Source organism: Apteryx mantelli, chromosome 3 (assembly GCF_036417845.1).
Source record: "Apteryx mantelli isolate bAptMan1 chromosome 3, bAptMan1.hap1, whole genome shotgun sequence".
Lineage (NCBI taxonomy): Eukaryota > Metazoa > Chordata > Aves > Apterygiformes > Apterygidae > Apteryx > Apteryx mantelli.
Genome location: NC_089980.1, coordinates 70,041,287 through 70,058,540, shown reverse-complemented (window position 1 = coordinate 70,058,540; position 17,254 = coordinate 70,041,287). Strand labels below are relative to the sequence as shown.

General features: G+C 38.9%; 1 protein-coding gene across 7 annotated transcripts in view; it reads right to left on the bottom strand.

The window, feature by feature from the left end:
• Positions 1 to 17,254, bottom strand: part of ARID1B (AT-rich interaction domain 1B) — a 347,057-nt gene that overhangs the window by 94,744 nt on the left and 235,059 nt on the right. For all 7 annotated transcript variants that reach the window (XM_067293600.1, XM_067293595.1, XM_013958989.2 and 4 more), the window contains one exon: positions 8,821 to 9,064. In XM_067293600.1, the coding sequence (XP_067149701.1) occupies positions 8,821 to 9,064 (244 nt within the window). The remainder of the gene's footprint in view (positions 1 to 8,820; positions 9,065 to 17,254) is intronic.

The following is a 17,254-nucleotide window of genomic DNA, read 5'->3' as shown; positions in this document are numbered from 1 at the left end:
AGTCTCGTTTAACCGTCCCTCCACGTTTTGCACTCTGTGTCACCACGTCCATCCAAAGTGACTGTGTAAATTGGGATGAGAGGGATTTGGAGAGGATGAAGCAGTAGCTTGCCCAACACGTTCTCTCACACCTCTACAGTGCCTTTGAATTGCTTTTAGATTTTGGAAATTGTATTTCTTTAAATTTGTGTAAAACATTAAAAAAAAAAAAAAAGGCATCCATGTTCTGTGGTGAATGATCCAAATCCTGTAACAGCACTGCATTTTTCACTCTGTCCTTTTAAGCTTTTCATAAAGATAATAGTTTTGCTTGTATTTAGACAGACCTAAAAGATTGTAAAGGCTGCATGATTCAGTCATTCATAATTAGTTGGGACATGACATTACATGTTTGTTAATGGAAAAAGCATATGCTTCAGCTAGAGAAGAAACAGTCTCAATTTCTTTATAAAATGTCAATTAACCAGAACATAAAATTGTAATTGATGCAAGTGCTAAATATCTAAATGCTCTTAACAAAGGACAGGGTAGTATTCCTCTTTATATTTTGTTCATTTCTTTCCAGAAATTAAAACTGCACCATCACAAACCTGAAACTTACAACTTAAGAATTCAATTTAGGAAGTTAATCCAAGTTTCAAAAGAAAGAATTTTTCACTATTAGTCCTCATTCTCTAGACTGCATTTATAACTATGAGGAGAGATTTTCTCTAACCTGTTCTTCACTGTGTCTACTATTCCTAAGAGCCTGAGAGGCACAACAAATATAGTAGGCATACACTTCTAGTATTTGTCACCTAATAAAAACCTTAATTCCTAATTTTGACATAGCAAAAGCCATATATCAACGTTCATTTATAATACTTCCAGTGTGAAAAGATGCAAGATACCAAAGAAGGGGTAAATATGAAATAAATTTGCTGTTTTTTATCTGTATTTCTTTTTCTTTGATCCAGCTACACATAAGAATTGTTAAGAATCAGCATTCATCATCGAACGGCATTAACTCAAAAGACCGGCACTAATGTAGTTTCATTCTTCCCTACTCCTGACTCTCTCAAGTTCAGGCAAGCAGGTAGAAATTGGAGCAGTGCTGATATGTGGCAATGAACTATTTTGCTAGTCCTGCCTGCTACTTCTTGTACTACTCCAACTCTTTGGCTTCCATTGCCTGTGATTAATAGGCATTTTATAGTAAAATGCATGTACTCTCATTAATCCTATCCTCAAAAGAATAAACACTTCTTAGACAATCTGTAGTATTTCTTGTTCTATCATAATGTATATTATACACCCAGTACTCAACAGTTCTCAGGGAAACGATGAGAAAATGGCAAGCTGAATGCATAAAGGATAAAAGCACCTAGAGGCAAACCAGCTTCCAAAAACCACTTGGTGGGTCTGATCTTCCTTAAGACAAGATCTGTCATGCCATATTTAATCTTGCCCAGCAATGATAAGCTCAAAACACTAGTGCAGAAGATGAGCAATTCTTCATGTATTTTTAATCAACTTAGAACTTTCATCAATTTAGTACCCTCTGCAATGTCACATCCACAACACGCAGCCGTCTGCCTTTAATGTAGTTTGCAAATACGAACTCTATGTCAGTTCCTGTTTGGAAGGGGGAGTATCAACATTAGCAACCCCTGGTTATATCATTTATAAACATGCAGATGTGTATTATTAAAGATTAATGCATTTTGGGATTGGTGTCGGCATTCCGTTTGTCTCATGCCGAAACCAATTCTGTTCTTCATTAGTCAACGACAACCCACATCACCTTGTTGTGGAAGAAAAATCAAAGGTGCAAGTGTGAATTGAGAATAAGTGATGAAACTGATTACGAATAAACTTAATGGCTGTAATCAATCAACACATCACAATAATTTGAGTCCACTGTTATCTGGAGATGGGGAGCAAACAGAAAAAGCTCAGAGTTGTTCTTTTTGGTTTACTTTCTAAAAATCCACTTTGCAATTTGAGTTCCATATCTACCTATGGAGTGACACTGTCAAAGGGCTGTTCCAATCTTTCAAGTCACAGTTCAACCTGCAAAAATTTTGTCACAAAGAAGGATAGAGAATATCTTGCTTTACATTAATTAAAAAAAAAAAAAAAAAAAAAGGATTATCTGGATGCAGTGGAAAATTCTGGGGCTAAATGTCTATTTTCTAGCTGGCCTAAATTCAAGACTTCTATGCATTTGCTTAGGTTCCTTCTTCAAAGGAGGGACATATTTGTCTAGTCAATTCTGACACCAACTGTGAAGCATCAGGACCACTTTAAAGTGCATCACTCTAATAGCAGTGATGCACAGTCCACAGAAAAACTGAAAACTGCAACAGCCCACCCTATCACAGAAAACAATCCACTTAATACATTTATGCTATATTTTATCTAGGTGTAACAACTGTCACACAAAACCATATTGATGGAAATGTGAGAGACTTTTCCTGTTCACTCATCAATCACTGCTTAATATTGCAAAGTATGAGGGAGTGATACAACCTTTTAATTTATGACAATACCCAAATGAGTATTCTATTTGGCAATACATAGAAAGAAGGAAAGAGAATCTAGGTTTGTGTAGCCAAACAGTAACATAACAGAATAAAAATATCTAACTCTCAAAAACAAATATGCACTAGATTATATTTCTTGCCAAAAACATAAGTGGGTTAAGCAAGAAAGTTAGAAAGCAATGTAAAAGTTAATGATTGGCTGTAAACAATAATTGTCCAACACTGGCTTTAAATGTAAAATATACATCTAAAACTAACATACTTCTCAAATCTTGGTGGCTGTAGTAAGTATATTTGAATCTTGTTGTGTGAACCAGAGCACACGGATAATTATGCAAAGTTTTTAATTGGATTTCAACAACCTCCTTACTCTAGGTGGATTTATACCAGCATAGGGCTACCAGTGAGTCACAGAGTTTCAAGAAGTGGCCTGCCGTACGGATGCTGCCAGGGCATGCAAAGTAGCAGCTGCCCAGCTGAGCTAGTCATTTTGCAACTGCTATGATGGTGAAAGCAGGCCTGACACGAATGCATGGAGGCAGACAACGTATGGGATGAAACACAGTCATGGGGATGTATGTGCTACGGATTTGTCCTTTGGGAGAGGTTTACTTGAAGAGTTTGTAGGGTGCTGGATGATCCTCTGTGCCGTGCTCCCTGGACCCTGCAGGATATTCAACTGATGAGGGAGAAGTGTTCATCACTGTCTTACACAGCAATTAGAAAAAAAACCCTGAAATGTCTGACCATGTGATATACATGATGATAAACAAGGTATTAAGTAACGGAAAGAACCACCAACAAAAAAAAGAAAAAAGAAAAAAAGAAAAAGACACTGAAGAAAAACCCAGGACATGCTGATTTTGGTGATCTTTTTGGTTTGTTTCTTTACTGTCTGAAGCCTAACTTAGTGATGATGAAACACTTTGGGCTGATGGTTCTGGAAAATGAAACTCTCTGTTCTCAGGAAAATACAATGGGAATTTTGATGACATCGATCTGGTCTCATTTCCTGTACCTGTTCTGGAAAGACCATGTCTATGGAGAAGGACACCTCCCTCACCTCTCTGGCAAGACTGCAAGCAAGATAACAGTTTTGATACTGCCTTTTGCGATACAGCCTCTTCTCAAGAAACCAGACTGAGACTATTTACTCATTTCATTTTTTACTTCAGACAAGAGCTTAATAATCAGCCATGTGCTGGGCTGAATTCTAACAGGTAACACTGATTAGATGATCCATATCCTAGAATCTATGCCTTGAGCCAGAGCGCCTACAATTTGCCTATTTTTACTCAAAAGAAAGAAAAACTCTAAATGTTGTTCAAACTTTTCAAAAGAAAGGGTTTAAAACTATGCTACGTGAAACACTCAAGTATTTCATTTGAAAGCATTCTAGATTCGCAAAACTGCTGAATAGATGTTTTGTGTACTAGTAGTCATTAAGAACATAGCTATGTCAATGGCATTTTGTGTTTTGTTTTTTCTGGTCTGGTTGCCAATAAACAGCATGCATCTTCCTTGCAACAAGCTGTTGCAAGATTTTTGCCTCTGGAGAAGCCAAGGGGGAAATATTGATAGATGTGTTAAAATAATCTCTCTAAACAAGAGGACCATGTCCATTTCACAAGGAAATAATCCCCTTTCTTGTTTTGCAAAGGCATTTTAAGAGATCTGTAAAACCTGAACAAAGAATATAGTTTTACAAATTCACTCTCATATGGTAGCCTTCCCTCTCTCAGATAATGTTTGAAAAGAGTCAATACTGTAACATACCAACAGTGGTGGTCAATGGAGCAAGCATATGGAATAGCTCAATAGCAAGAAAAAGTGTTTTCCAAATTCTTGTTTAAAACGAGATCTGTACAACCAGCTTGTCTTATTGCAGCAATTTCTGGAAACAGTTCTCCTTTTATAAGGCATGAAAAAAACCATCACTCCTATTTCAATTTTTGCATTAAAATCTCTTTTTAGACTATGATGGACTAAGCATTACTCATTTCTTTCTCATCACACTGTTTAAACCACTCTACTCTATCCACACATTGACTATCATGCATACCAAAGCAAGACTTCCTATCACAGCCCTCTCTGGGCATCTCATTTCTCTTTTGCTCCTTTATGCCTGGAATGATAGATGTAATTCTGACAGGTTCAGGAATTTAAGCTAGCTAGCAAATCAATATATGAATGGAAAACCTCCAGGTTTGCAGAAAGTAGAGTTGATCGCCATGTGGAACACACCCGTTGCCTTGTATAATTATCATACTAAAGAATTTTGCAGGTGGGATACTTTTTTCTTTTTAATAAATCAGAAGAGGGTGCTGACTGTCTGTCAGCATAAATTAAGATGACTAGCAATAGCAATCTTAAGTGAGAATATCCACACATGGAATTCTTCCTGAAAATTATAACTCCAGCTGTATTCAAGCTCCTTGGTGAAAGAAGACATCAATGTAATTGTAATGACAACAACTACAAAGCAGTTGACGCTTAACACAGTGAAAATAAGCTTGTTTGTTCAGAAGGTAAAAATAACATGGATTAAAAACACAACTCAAAATACTGATCTATGTGAAAATATACTTTTACACATTTCTAAACACAGCATTTGCTAGTCATGATTAGTATAGTGTACTGCTGTCTTCCATACATACAAAAATTGCTGCAGAAGTTTAAAAATAATATAATCTATTAACTCATATAAAATCTGCTCACCCATCATGGGTTAAGGGATTCCTGGCCTATCAGCAATCTCCCACTGAACTCTTAATATTAAAAATTTTTGCTGCTTACACCGCAAGGGAGAAAGAGCTGACAAAAGCCTTTGGCCAGTGAGATAAAAACCTGGGGGTGGGGGAGAGTGAGCTTATTTACATTTTTGCTTTGTTAGTAAACTGGAAGCAGAATGGTTGGAGCAGGAGGCAAAAAAAAGTGAAATTACCATCCCCTAAATCTTCTGGCAACAGAGGTGCATTTTGATGTTGTGCTGTGTCAGCTTCCACTAATGGTTTAGGGTTGAATCAGGCACAGTTCAAGACCTAAAGCAGCACAGGGCATCTCATGCTTTGGCAGAACGTGCACCCTAATTATGAAGGCAGCTACAAAACAAGGAGATCAGGATTTCTGGCAAAGTAGAATAATGACCTACTTAATAGGAAATTACAATAGCATTTTGTATCCTTAAAATCAGAAAAGTGTAAGATTTTGGTACTGCAATAGAAGGGTGTCTGAAAGTGAAGTAATGCCATTTTGAGAGAAGAAAACTGTCTTTCCAAACAGAACATGACAAAGTGGCTTTTTTGGCTCTTTGGGGTTAATCGCCCTGATATATTCTAGTAATGTGAAGGGAAACAAAGACTGCATATGAGTGCCATTTACCACAAGAAATATCTGTGCAGTATGTCAAAGCGTACAGGAAGGAAATGCCCACTGAGTCAGGAACGTGCCAGGGCCAGTGCTGTCCGTGCCATGAAACGCGCAACATGTGACAGAGCAATATGGGAAGGCAGATTTGCAGTGGGGTCTTAAGCAGGCAGTGGAACAGAATCAGCCATTTGGGAGGTTTAACAGGGGGCTGTTTGTTTGTCTGCCCTTTTGATGTTAAACTAGTCGTCAATTTTGTTGCAGCGAAGGAGGCATCAGGAAAAGGATGCTTCTCTTCCAGTAAACCCTGGGAAAGCAACACCTTTATTTTAACGGCCTTCCAACCAAGCACCCCCTGCAACATTTTGGCTTTCCCTAGTCATAGCTATCAGCAACACAACAGCTGCTCATTTTACAATGACTTGCTGGAGAGAGAATGATTGAAAGAGCCAATCTATGTCACATGGAGAAGCTGTGGCACAACATCGCAGGAGGTAATAGGAGAGGAATGAGGTCAGAACAAACAAGGGTAGGGTGAGAAAAGAGAGGAAAATAGCAGCGAACAAAATTATTGAAGGAGAGAAGCTATACTGCAGAATATTTTTTTAAAAATTGCCACAATCTGAACGCTACAAACAGCCACAGAAATGCAAACAAGCTCTGTATTACTTTTTTCCAGTGTTTCGTGTCTGTAACAGATGAATAAAAGCTGTTGAACTACTAGCAATGAAGTACAACAGTGGGAATACACAGGCGAAAAGGGAGACTGACAAGAACAGTCGAGTTCATACGGCTTGAAAATCCGAGTACCCAAAGGCTCCCTGCTAGTCACAGGTCCTGAACGGCAGACCTACTCATTTCATTTTGTAGCCTGAGCAAAGCAGCAGCAGCAAAGATAATGCAGCTGCCTGGTTCTCCTAGCAGACAGCAATGCACTAGCTCACGTCTGAAACGTCACCTTCTACCACAAGAGCTACCCAGAGCCAGAGTCTGCCTCAGCAGGGGGAACTCATGGCAGCGTATTTTGATTTAGCGTCATTCCTAAAAATGCTGCCTCAGGAAGCTGCCCTTTGTATTACTATAGCAGACTAGAAAGCTGACATTCAAAATGGTGACAAGGTTTGTACAAAGAGGTAACGCCTATCATTCGGCCAGCCATAAAAACAAGCTTTTGGGCTCAGCTGAAGTGATGAAGAGACCTCGACCCCGAAAGCTTCCCCACCGCCCTTCTATTTTTACCCCAAAGGTATCAATTGGTTTGATAAAAACTACTTCTTCCTACAAACCGTCCTGTTTACATCCTTATCCATCATGGTTACAATTGAGCTATTTTCAACATAACAGCATTCACACCCTATTCAGCAAGCAGGCTACTAAAATATCAATCAATCTATTTGCCTGAATATGACTGCTTAGAGATATTCAAAACTGAATCAAGCTGAGAAGTCTCCAAGAAGTCAGAACTTCAATGTACAAACAGGATTTAAAGCCTCCTTAAAGCCATTAAATTTGGTCCTGATTAAAAAGTGCGAGAATTTGTTCAGACTGTGGGAAAAAGGGATGTTTCCAGCTTAGGGCTATTTAACTTCACACGACAACAGGAAAGGGCTTCGGTGCCATGCATTTGGAAATACACTGCAAACACCACATAGCGACACTACACACAGGCGGAAGACTCCCTGCCTCGCTCCTGCCACGCTTCCCGCTATTCCTGCCCCACCTGAGCAGGCGCTGCCTGTCCCAGTGGCCGGAGGTGAAACCCACGGGACTGCCGGGCGCAGGGGTAGCATAAGGGCTCTGCGCTGCTTCGGCCTCCTTTACTACACAGCCTTCGCGCCCGCAAGCTTACTCCCCTTAGCTTGTGTAGTTTGACCTCCGTATACAAATAGGCACCTACATTTTGCACACGCACCTTTGCATTGAGTACGAAAACCCACTCACTCACTGAATTTTAACTTGCATTTGTTTACAGCGTATCTAATGAAAAGATGTCACTATTTTTTGTTCCTTTTAACTGAGCTCCATGATATTTTTTTGTGTTTTTGTTAGCAACTTAAGTTACTCCTGGGGTAACGCTAACACTCTCCCTATTCTTAGGAATTCTCCTAGTATTTGAAATATGAGAAAATAATCTAAAAATTGAGCATCTGAAAGGAAATAAATTCATCTGAAACACCAAATACAGGATAGTACCGCCTAACCCCTTAGCCAATATCTGACATGCCAGATGGGTGTAGACCAGGTAAGGATATAACTAGAATTAATGGATGCCTTTTTCTCTTCTGGGTATCACTAAAACATCTTCACAGATTTCTGAACATATGTGAATGATCTTGTGTTATATTCTATGCAGCACACGAGAGCGAGTGCCAAAGAGGCCACTGCCTTTCAATTATTACTGGTGGGGCTGGACTTCTAGTAACTTGCTGACCTTTGCAAATATTAAAAAATATTTCTTAAGAAATTCTGCACTCATGTCCCAAATTACATTTTCATAATATGGGGGTAGAAAATCTCTGCCTCATACTATGGGTCTTAAACCACTGTACAACTCCAACAGCCAAAGACAACAAAAATACACAGTAAAAAAAAATAAATCCTGTAAATAATTTAGAGAAATGTATGACAGATAGATGATACATGAATCAAAGACAAAAATTAAGATTAAGTATTTGAACTGGTCCATGATAAAGATGTTTATCAAGCATACATATTGGAGTCAAGTGCAGCATTTTGAGAGCTCTGAGGCCTTAGCATCTGCAGATGGTTTATTGCTGCTTTGAGTATGCACTTTGATAGCAAAAGGCCCTGAAAGTGCAGGTTTCTCATAAAATAAATGCATTTTAAATACAGAAGTAATTTTTTAATTTTTACAATTCTACATCTGTCTATTCTTTTAGCTCAATTTAATTTTTTGAAACCAGCTTACCTGGAATACTTGCTGGAGAAATGGGACCAGATCTTGATTGGTTGCTTCCAACAGGAGAGCCGACAGGAGAAGGCGACGGACCTCCAGGGATGCCAGAGAGATGTGGAGAGGCGTGAGGGGAGAACGGTGACTGTGCAGGGTTGCTCTGCTCCCCCTGACTGCTTGTAGACCCAGACGCGCTAACGGCTGAACTCAGCGTTGCTTCGGTTCCAGTCGGCAGGTCGTCAATGGAGCCAGATAAATCCTGCAAGAGATGGACAAAATGAATGTAAGTAGTAGTAAGAAGTAGTAATACGCAAGTCACAGGACTTGAGAGGTAGAACGGTGATGAGAACCATTTATTTACTTATTACAGCAGATAACCAGGAGGCTTTCCTTAACGTTGGTTCCCGTAGTTAAATGATGACAGGAAGTGAGAATCGTATGTACAATTCTTCGCTTAATCTCTAATTCTTCTGAGAAAAAGAACAAGCAAGGGCAACAAATGAATTGGAACCAAATTCACCCAACATTGCGTTTAACCTTTTCCATCTGGATTAAGCTTTCAAAATTAATCCCACAAATTCTGGCTGAGCACACTAAAACTAATGAAAATGATACATCAGCTTCCCTTTCATATAGTATGTCATTTTGGGGTTTGCTACAGTTACAATCACAGCTAACACACTTCACTCCTTAAACCATCGTTGAAATGACAGGCGAAGGGTGTAAAATACACAGGCCTTGTAATACTCCCGTTCAGCTCATTCACCTTGCAGAAGAGACACAAAACCAAGGCCCTGCTCTCAGCAGCAATAAAGGTCCCACTGGCCATTTTACAAGAGCAAGAAAGGCTGCTTCTGTATATCCATCAGATACCAGTTTGACTAGCGTACAGTTTACAGTTTCCCTCCAGTTGTATTTGGATGCACCGTGAAAGAGTTGCTCTATTTCATAACTACTGCATTGAAAACTTTCTGCATAGGTCAAACCTCCTCATCTGAATTCTAACAATATTCGAATGGGCATATTCTCCAAAGCTAGACTGCAGCACAGCAGTTGTATTGGTCTTTGGATTTGTGGGAGTATTTTTTTCTTTTAACGTTGTAAAATCAGACATAACACAACAAGAATGTTGCGACAAAGCAAGTGTGTGCCCTCCAATTTTCAGTAAAAATGTTAATTCCTAAGCATCACAGAAAGATCTCCTACAAACCAAAAAGTGCAAATGTAGCTGTGCATCTATGACTATTGGCAGGACACAAGCAGCATGCTGCTATTTCGATTACTGAATTAAGGCGCAAATAAGAGGGAGAGAGCTATTTCACACACAAAACAGGTCATTAACTGACCCTTGGGACTTCAAACAATTGGGATGACAGAGAATTTTACTTTGGTTGATACTGATTTTATTTGTCTGACTCATGCAAGTAGTTCCACTGAAGACAACAGGACTAGTCACGTGTGTAGCCCAACAAGCATCTGCTCCTGCCAGGGCAAGGAGCTCAAAAAGCAAAAGACTTACTCCTGTCTAATTTGAATAACAAAAATGAAGTTATCTTAGAAATGAGAGAACTTGGACAAAATGCAAAGTGGTGTGTTTAGAGTAACAGTGCTGCCTTATGCTGACTACCTCCAATACAAGGGGCTCACAGCTACTCTCCCCTCAGAGACGCAGTCAGTCCTCCAAGGCACAGAAAAAAGTAAGATTAACAGTTTAAACACCAATAACATACATAAAAAGCCACCTAGACTGCTGTATTCAATTTTTCCTTGTGCATAAAGGGCAGTAAATACAATTGACCCAAGTTATTCTCTACATGACGCCTCACAGACCTTATTTACAAATCTGAGTTAGACCCTAACATATTAGGCACAGCTCTCACCACTGCTGAACTTTGCTTTTTATGACAAGTACAAAATTGTAGGTGCATTTCATTATGCATATGAAAAACAAAAAGTAAATTTGAAAACTTCAATCTATGCGTCAACTCTGCAGTCACGTTAGAATTAATTTCCAAATACCTATAAATGGAAATTTAATTGTGATACTGGCAATAAACTATTTTCATTGTTTTTTTTTTTTAAACTATTAACTGTAGAAAATGTAAACAAGAAGTAACGCTGTTTGATATAGTATAATGATAAAGATTTTTAACAGTGGAATATATTTGACGAACAGGTAAGTAATTATTGCTTTTCCATGCATAATATGGTATTCCTTTAAATGGGATCAAATCGCTACTGTCGTAATGTGTAACAAATGCTTGCAGGAACTGCTGATAAAACAAATACTGCTGAAAAGCATATAATAAAACCCTGAAAACAGAATGTAGCAGAATAGACGCTACTCAAAATGAACACAAATTCTGTGTTAAAAAAAAAAAAAAAAAAAGGCACCCAACTGATAAAAGATATAGAAAACACATGGCTTTATGTTGAGAATAACGAAGATTTTAAAACAGTGTTTGGATTAAAGCTTTCATTTGTTTCAGCACATGACACGGTATTTGAAAAATAAACAAAACCAAAAAAATAATAAAAACCCCACGAAGCTGCTAGTGCCGTCCATAATGAAATTATCTGTTGTTCCGAGATCAAGGCAAAACTTGACAGTTCCCCACAGTTTCTCTTTGGCTTGCCGAGTGCAGGAACGCAGGGGCAAGAACGAGGTTCATTTTTCCCATCAGGTCGCATTATGACTTCTCGTTCTGCTAATCTCCCACGGGGGTGGAGTGAGTGACAAGTCCCAGGCATTTCCTCAAGTGCATGCCTTCAAGGGATTTCCTCACCAACCTGATGCAACTCATTCATAAAAGCAGAAAAGAAAGAAAGAGGAAAGCTTACATGATGCCAGGCTATTTAAAGAGCTAAACTCTGCCACCCTCCCCCAATAAATAAAGCCCTCGGCAGGAAGGCGGGCTCCAGGCACCCTCAGCACTCCTCAGCCCGACACCCGCGGCGCAAGATGCTCCACACGCTCATGGAGCACAAACGGGGATTTCCTTCCAGGGCTGCATAACGCATGTGCACGCTTCCCAATTCATTTAACTCATCTGTCGAGGAAGTTATCATAGCACCAGTATTCATCAGATCAATTAAGAAATCTGATAATAAGGTTTCTCACAGGACTGCATAAAAGGCTATTGTCTATACAGTTGCCTGGGCTACACAACCTTCACCTTGTGTTACAGTGGGCTAAAAGGATAAATATCAGCCATCCTACACAAGCTAGTTTGGGAATTACTTTTTTTTTTAAATGAACATACACTTCATGGCCTTACCTAGTCTTCTAAGGCAGAAAGCATGAGGAGGTGAGCAACTGGGAAACTCTCAGCATACAAAGGCTTTAGAAACACCTCTGTTATCCACAAAAGCTAATTGGGAAATTAAAGAGAAGAAGAAAGACTTTACATGAAGCACCCAGACAGAAAGAGCAGAAGTCGACTTACTGTTCTCCTATTATCAGTTTTATAATGCTTGCTTTTTCCTCAGTGTAACAGAACATTAATGAAGCCATGTGCAATTTCTGTATTGCAAACATTTATTTATATATAGATTGTACACATACACATTATATACGTAAATTATATGGATATACTCACATTTACTTAGCATATCCATATGTAAAGCTATTAAAAAGCCTCCTAATAAGAGAAATTCACAGTGGTTTAAGCATACAGCCTAGTTAACAAAGAAGCTCTGTAACTAATACTTCTCCAGAGGACAATTTAGTCAGCAGGGCACCAACTCTATTCTTCTTTTATAAGTACTATCAGATCTATGATGCCTGTAAAGAACAGAGAGACCTTACTTACTGCAACTCATTCAAACCAAGGCACCTTCAAGCTACAGTGCTTCCATTTATCTTGTTGGAAAGTTGGCAGGTTAGGTAATTGCAGGGATCCTTTTAAGGGGCTGAAGTCCCCATACCCCAAGGCATGCTTTAAATTTTACCTCTTTTCAGAGGCTTTATCTGGAAACCACTCATTTCTCTGAGTAAAATGTAGCAAGTCTAGAATTACCAGAAACGTTGTGTTATACAGATCTGCTTCTTGTAGAATAATCTTATTATTGTTGTCTCTGGTATGAGTATGCTTCAAATAAGGTACCAGTTCTAAGGAAAAAGTGAAGGACAAAATAAAAATTCTTTTTTTTCTTCCCTATCACAAATCGCTGTATTCTCTATGTCGCCTGTACATCCTGTTTTCTTCAGGACATCCCAAGCAGCTTTCAAAGTTTATTTCTAGATAATACCTTGATTATAAACTGGAATGTCACCGTGCAGGATTTATCTCTTTTAGCTAAGTGTTTTATCTATGACTATCTTCACTTCTACCCTCACCTTGCACCCATGCACAACCTTTATTCTTGTCCCTGTGACAAGTACAAGAGCTAAAATGAACAGGATCACATTGTGCTTAGGATTATAATGTTATGCCTTCCTGGTGGTACGATCTTATCAGACTGACAGGAGAGCCACTCTTGAAATAGCACGCTAATTTACAATTGCAACACAGCCAGCAAGGGGGAGCAGAAAGTAAACTGCTTATATACAGTCAGGGAACCTAAGGTTACCTACAAATGGAGCATTAGAAAAGAAAATACAAACCCTCATGTATAATATAATAATGCAACTTACTCAAGGAATATTCCTAGTTCCTATAAACAACAAAAATGAGACTACAGTAACTTGGTAATAACACTTGGTAATAACACAGTGATTTTACACACAGAGTGCGACAGGATTAGCACGTTCACGATGGAGCAAGAATTTACACTGCAAACACTTCATGCAATTGCCAGTTTTGCTAAAGAGTGTCCCAGCAGACGTAAAACAAGCAAGGTATTACTAAAAGTATTCCTTGCTAAATGCATACAGTTGGAAAATGATGAGCACCTCCTCTGAAGTCAGGGAAAACGAGAAGTGCAGAACAGGTCTAGTAGATACTGAGCACCTTGCTCAATAAGGTCCTATGATGCTAAATTACACCATAAGTTCACTGAACAGGTTACTGCAGTTTGGGGATCTCTCAGCAGGATTCTGCACAACACGCACAACCTGGGACTTATTTAAACTTCCCCAGTGTAGCCTATCAGTTCCTTTATGCTCAGAGAGTAGAAGAAAAGCAGAGGTATTTTGTAGATATTAAAATTAAAGACACACAAAACCTCCTACTCTCCACGCAGCTGAAAACCCCTGACTCCATCTTACCATCAGTTTTTCTAGTGTGAATCCTGGTGCCAAATGTGGAGAACTGCAACCACTGACTGACTTCAGGATCAAAGCCTGCGTTACTCAATTCAGGCCTTTATGCAGTATTTTTATTAGGACAGAAGATGGTACTGCTCAAAAGACAGAATCCTACACGAAATATCCCTCTCCTTAACACGAATCTCTGCTTTAGAAGTAGAATTATATATATGCACAAATGTATTTTACATATAAGTATGTAAATATATATTCAAGCAGACACATACACTCAGCTATTGTTTTGGAGCCATAGGGGATTATAAACAATATGCCCTGTAATTGAGATTAATTTTGAACAAATGATTTGGCTGACAAATACACATACGCGCACAAAGAAAAAGCCACAATAGCTCTGTTTAAATTTCAAGATATTTGTAAGACCTCTTTTCATCACAAAGCAGCCTATAATAGCATGTTTCAAGAAGTCTTCCAAAGGCCCCGCTGGTCACACTGTCTAGATGGCAAGCGAGCTAACAGCCCCCGATTTCCTGTGCAACTGCAAAACCACACAGGCGTAGGGATGGTGGGGACCACGAGGAAAATCCTCTCCCGCTCTAAGGCTACTGCCTCCCAAACAGGTGTCCTCCTTCCAAGCCAGGTATGTTGCAATCCTCAACCAATCACGCCAAAAATATTTAATCACATCCTTTAAAACTCTTTCTTTAACAGGACACAGGGAACATCCTCTGCCTACCATTTTACGAGTTAGTCTGCTGTTATATTTTTCTCAGAGCACCTTTCACACCACCAATGCTCTTTACCAAAATAAATTTGGGGCCGGAAAACAAGGCTTATTCACTGCATGTTGCTAATTCAAGGTTTGTTAAAGGCAAACTAGATAAGATCATTTCCATTTCAAACACTTTCTTTGAGAAAAGCTACATTTTTAATGATAGGCACAACTCTACCTTGGAAAATGCTATTACAAAGATAGCATCTGTTTCATACTAAGAACTTACTTGTAAGACAAACCTGAACTTAGTTAATAATTGGGTACAGATACTTTTTAGTTAGTCATGGTATTTGACAGTCTTATTTCATTCTACTTACTACATGTTTCAGTAGTATTTTTAACCAAAATTTTAACTGCAATCTGTATATAGTGAACTATTGATGCAATATTCTAATTATGTGGTAAATGAAGGAAATTCTAATTACATGGTAAAAAAAAAAAAAAAAAGCTAGCTTATTGCACTAATTTTAGTGACAAAATGGTGTGAAATAGGCACCACTTGCTAGGGAAACCCATATCCTTCATTCCACGGAGCTCACATGCTTCCTAAAATAACCTAGTTACTGAACTGTGTTGTCAAGATTCCTACTAGTATCAAATATTTTCTCTGAGAAGTTATGCAGGGAAGTCCCCAAGAGTGCAAAATCTTTTCCCCCAAAGCCCTATATTCACTTAAGCAACTAAGTAAAAGCACAAGCAAATAATACAGCACCAGTGCTCTGACTTTTGCCTTTTCAATAGGTCTTTAAGAAATTACGTACAAAAAGTCGACCTCCTTTCCCTTACTTATTCTTGTTTGCTGCACAAAACCATGAAAACAGTGCAGAAATGGAGCCATGAGAAATTCTGATCCACGAGGGTAAGGGTATTTCTAATGATTTGTCAGACATAGAACTAGTCAAGAAAAAAAGAATGATTTTGATGAGGTTCTGCTATTCAACATCACCCTAATGGGTCTCCCAGACAGGGAGACCTGCCCTGCTGGCTCTCCATGAAGTACACGGAGAAGCCACTCGTGGAGCAACAGCCAAGTGTTTCTCTCTGTGCACAGACCGGAGCTGCTGTGACAATGGAGATGACGCAGGAGGATGGGCTGTGGCTGCCAGCACACCTCCATGGACACATTCACGCAAGCTTCTACTTCTACTGAGTGCGAACCTTGCAGTGACAGCACAGCCCACAGGGTCCAGAAACGGGACTGGCCTCTCTAGCTGCTGAGGCTGGACTAATGAGAGGTGATTTAGTCAGTAGTCATCGTGGCTAGGAATATCCTTTTGTTCTACTAAATTTGGGATCTCACAGCATTGAATTCCCAGCTCATTCAAAGAAAGGAATCCTTCCCCGGTACATTTGCTTAATAAGCAAAGGATCTGTATTTGTAAGATGATTTTATTTTAATTTAAAAAAAATCCGCTGACCTGATGCAGGTGTCTGAGAAGAAAAGCTAGAACTGACTGCAGCAAATTGCAGTGCCCATATGTAAATGGACTTGGACCACATCGTACAAGTTGCTAGATCCTATGCTTTAAAAATATACATAAATTTTCTAGAATTTATCCTAGCACATGTCTGTGTTTAATTAGGGAACAGACTGTTTTTGCATTTTGTTAAATTACATATTGATAATTTCTGTCCATTTTTTGGAATGGAGTATGACTGCTTGCAATTCCTGCAAATCAGAAATGATACAAATTGATCAACTACCATGTACAGCAGTCTAAACAGAACGTGATATGCCAGCATCTGTCACAGACAAGATTAGAAGAAGTTGCTAAGATGGATATAGTCACACTTCTGTGCTTACACTGATCCATGATGAGATCTTATTTGCTTGTCCAGACGAGAGCTTTACGGCAAAAACAACTTAGGGTAATTAGAAATTTTCAACTGACACTGTAGCTTCAAGGAACTACATGAAAATACAGACAACTACACACCTCCCTGAGAGTATTCAGTACCAGTTATCATGCGGTCTATAATTCTTTGACGGTTAATGGGAAGGGGACTCCTGAGATCTCTAGCTGCATCAAGAAATCTCCTAATGGCATAAAAAAGTTGATACTTTACAAACATCGACTTCTGTGTACGAAACGATAAATACTAACGACCCATGTGCTATCAAAGCAAATTGACAAAGTCTAACAAGGACTATAAACAGGTAAGATACAGAGCTTGTCTGACAACAATACTTTTTTATACTGAAAGTAAACAGTAAATCTCCAGAACAGGAAAACAATAACACAGCATCTCTCAAGGTACGAACTTCACTGTTAATCTCTAAAGTAGAATGCTTAGCACGTAGATATTCTGGAAATAAAGTTTAAAAACAAAAAGCCATGAACCCTTAGGAGCCATTTGTTTCTTTAGTATTGTAACAAAGAAATATTCTCAGCCAACAACTCTTGTAGCTACAGCAAATAAATTATCAACACTTAAAAGAACCAAAACAATGAAAAACCAACAAATCG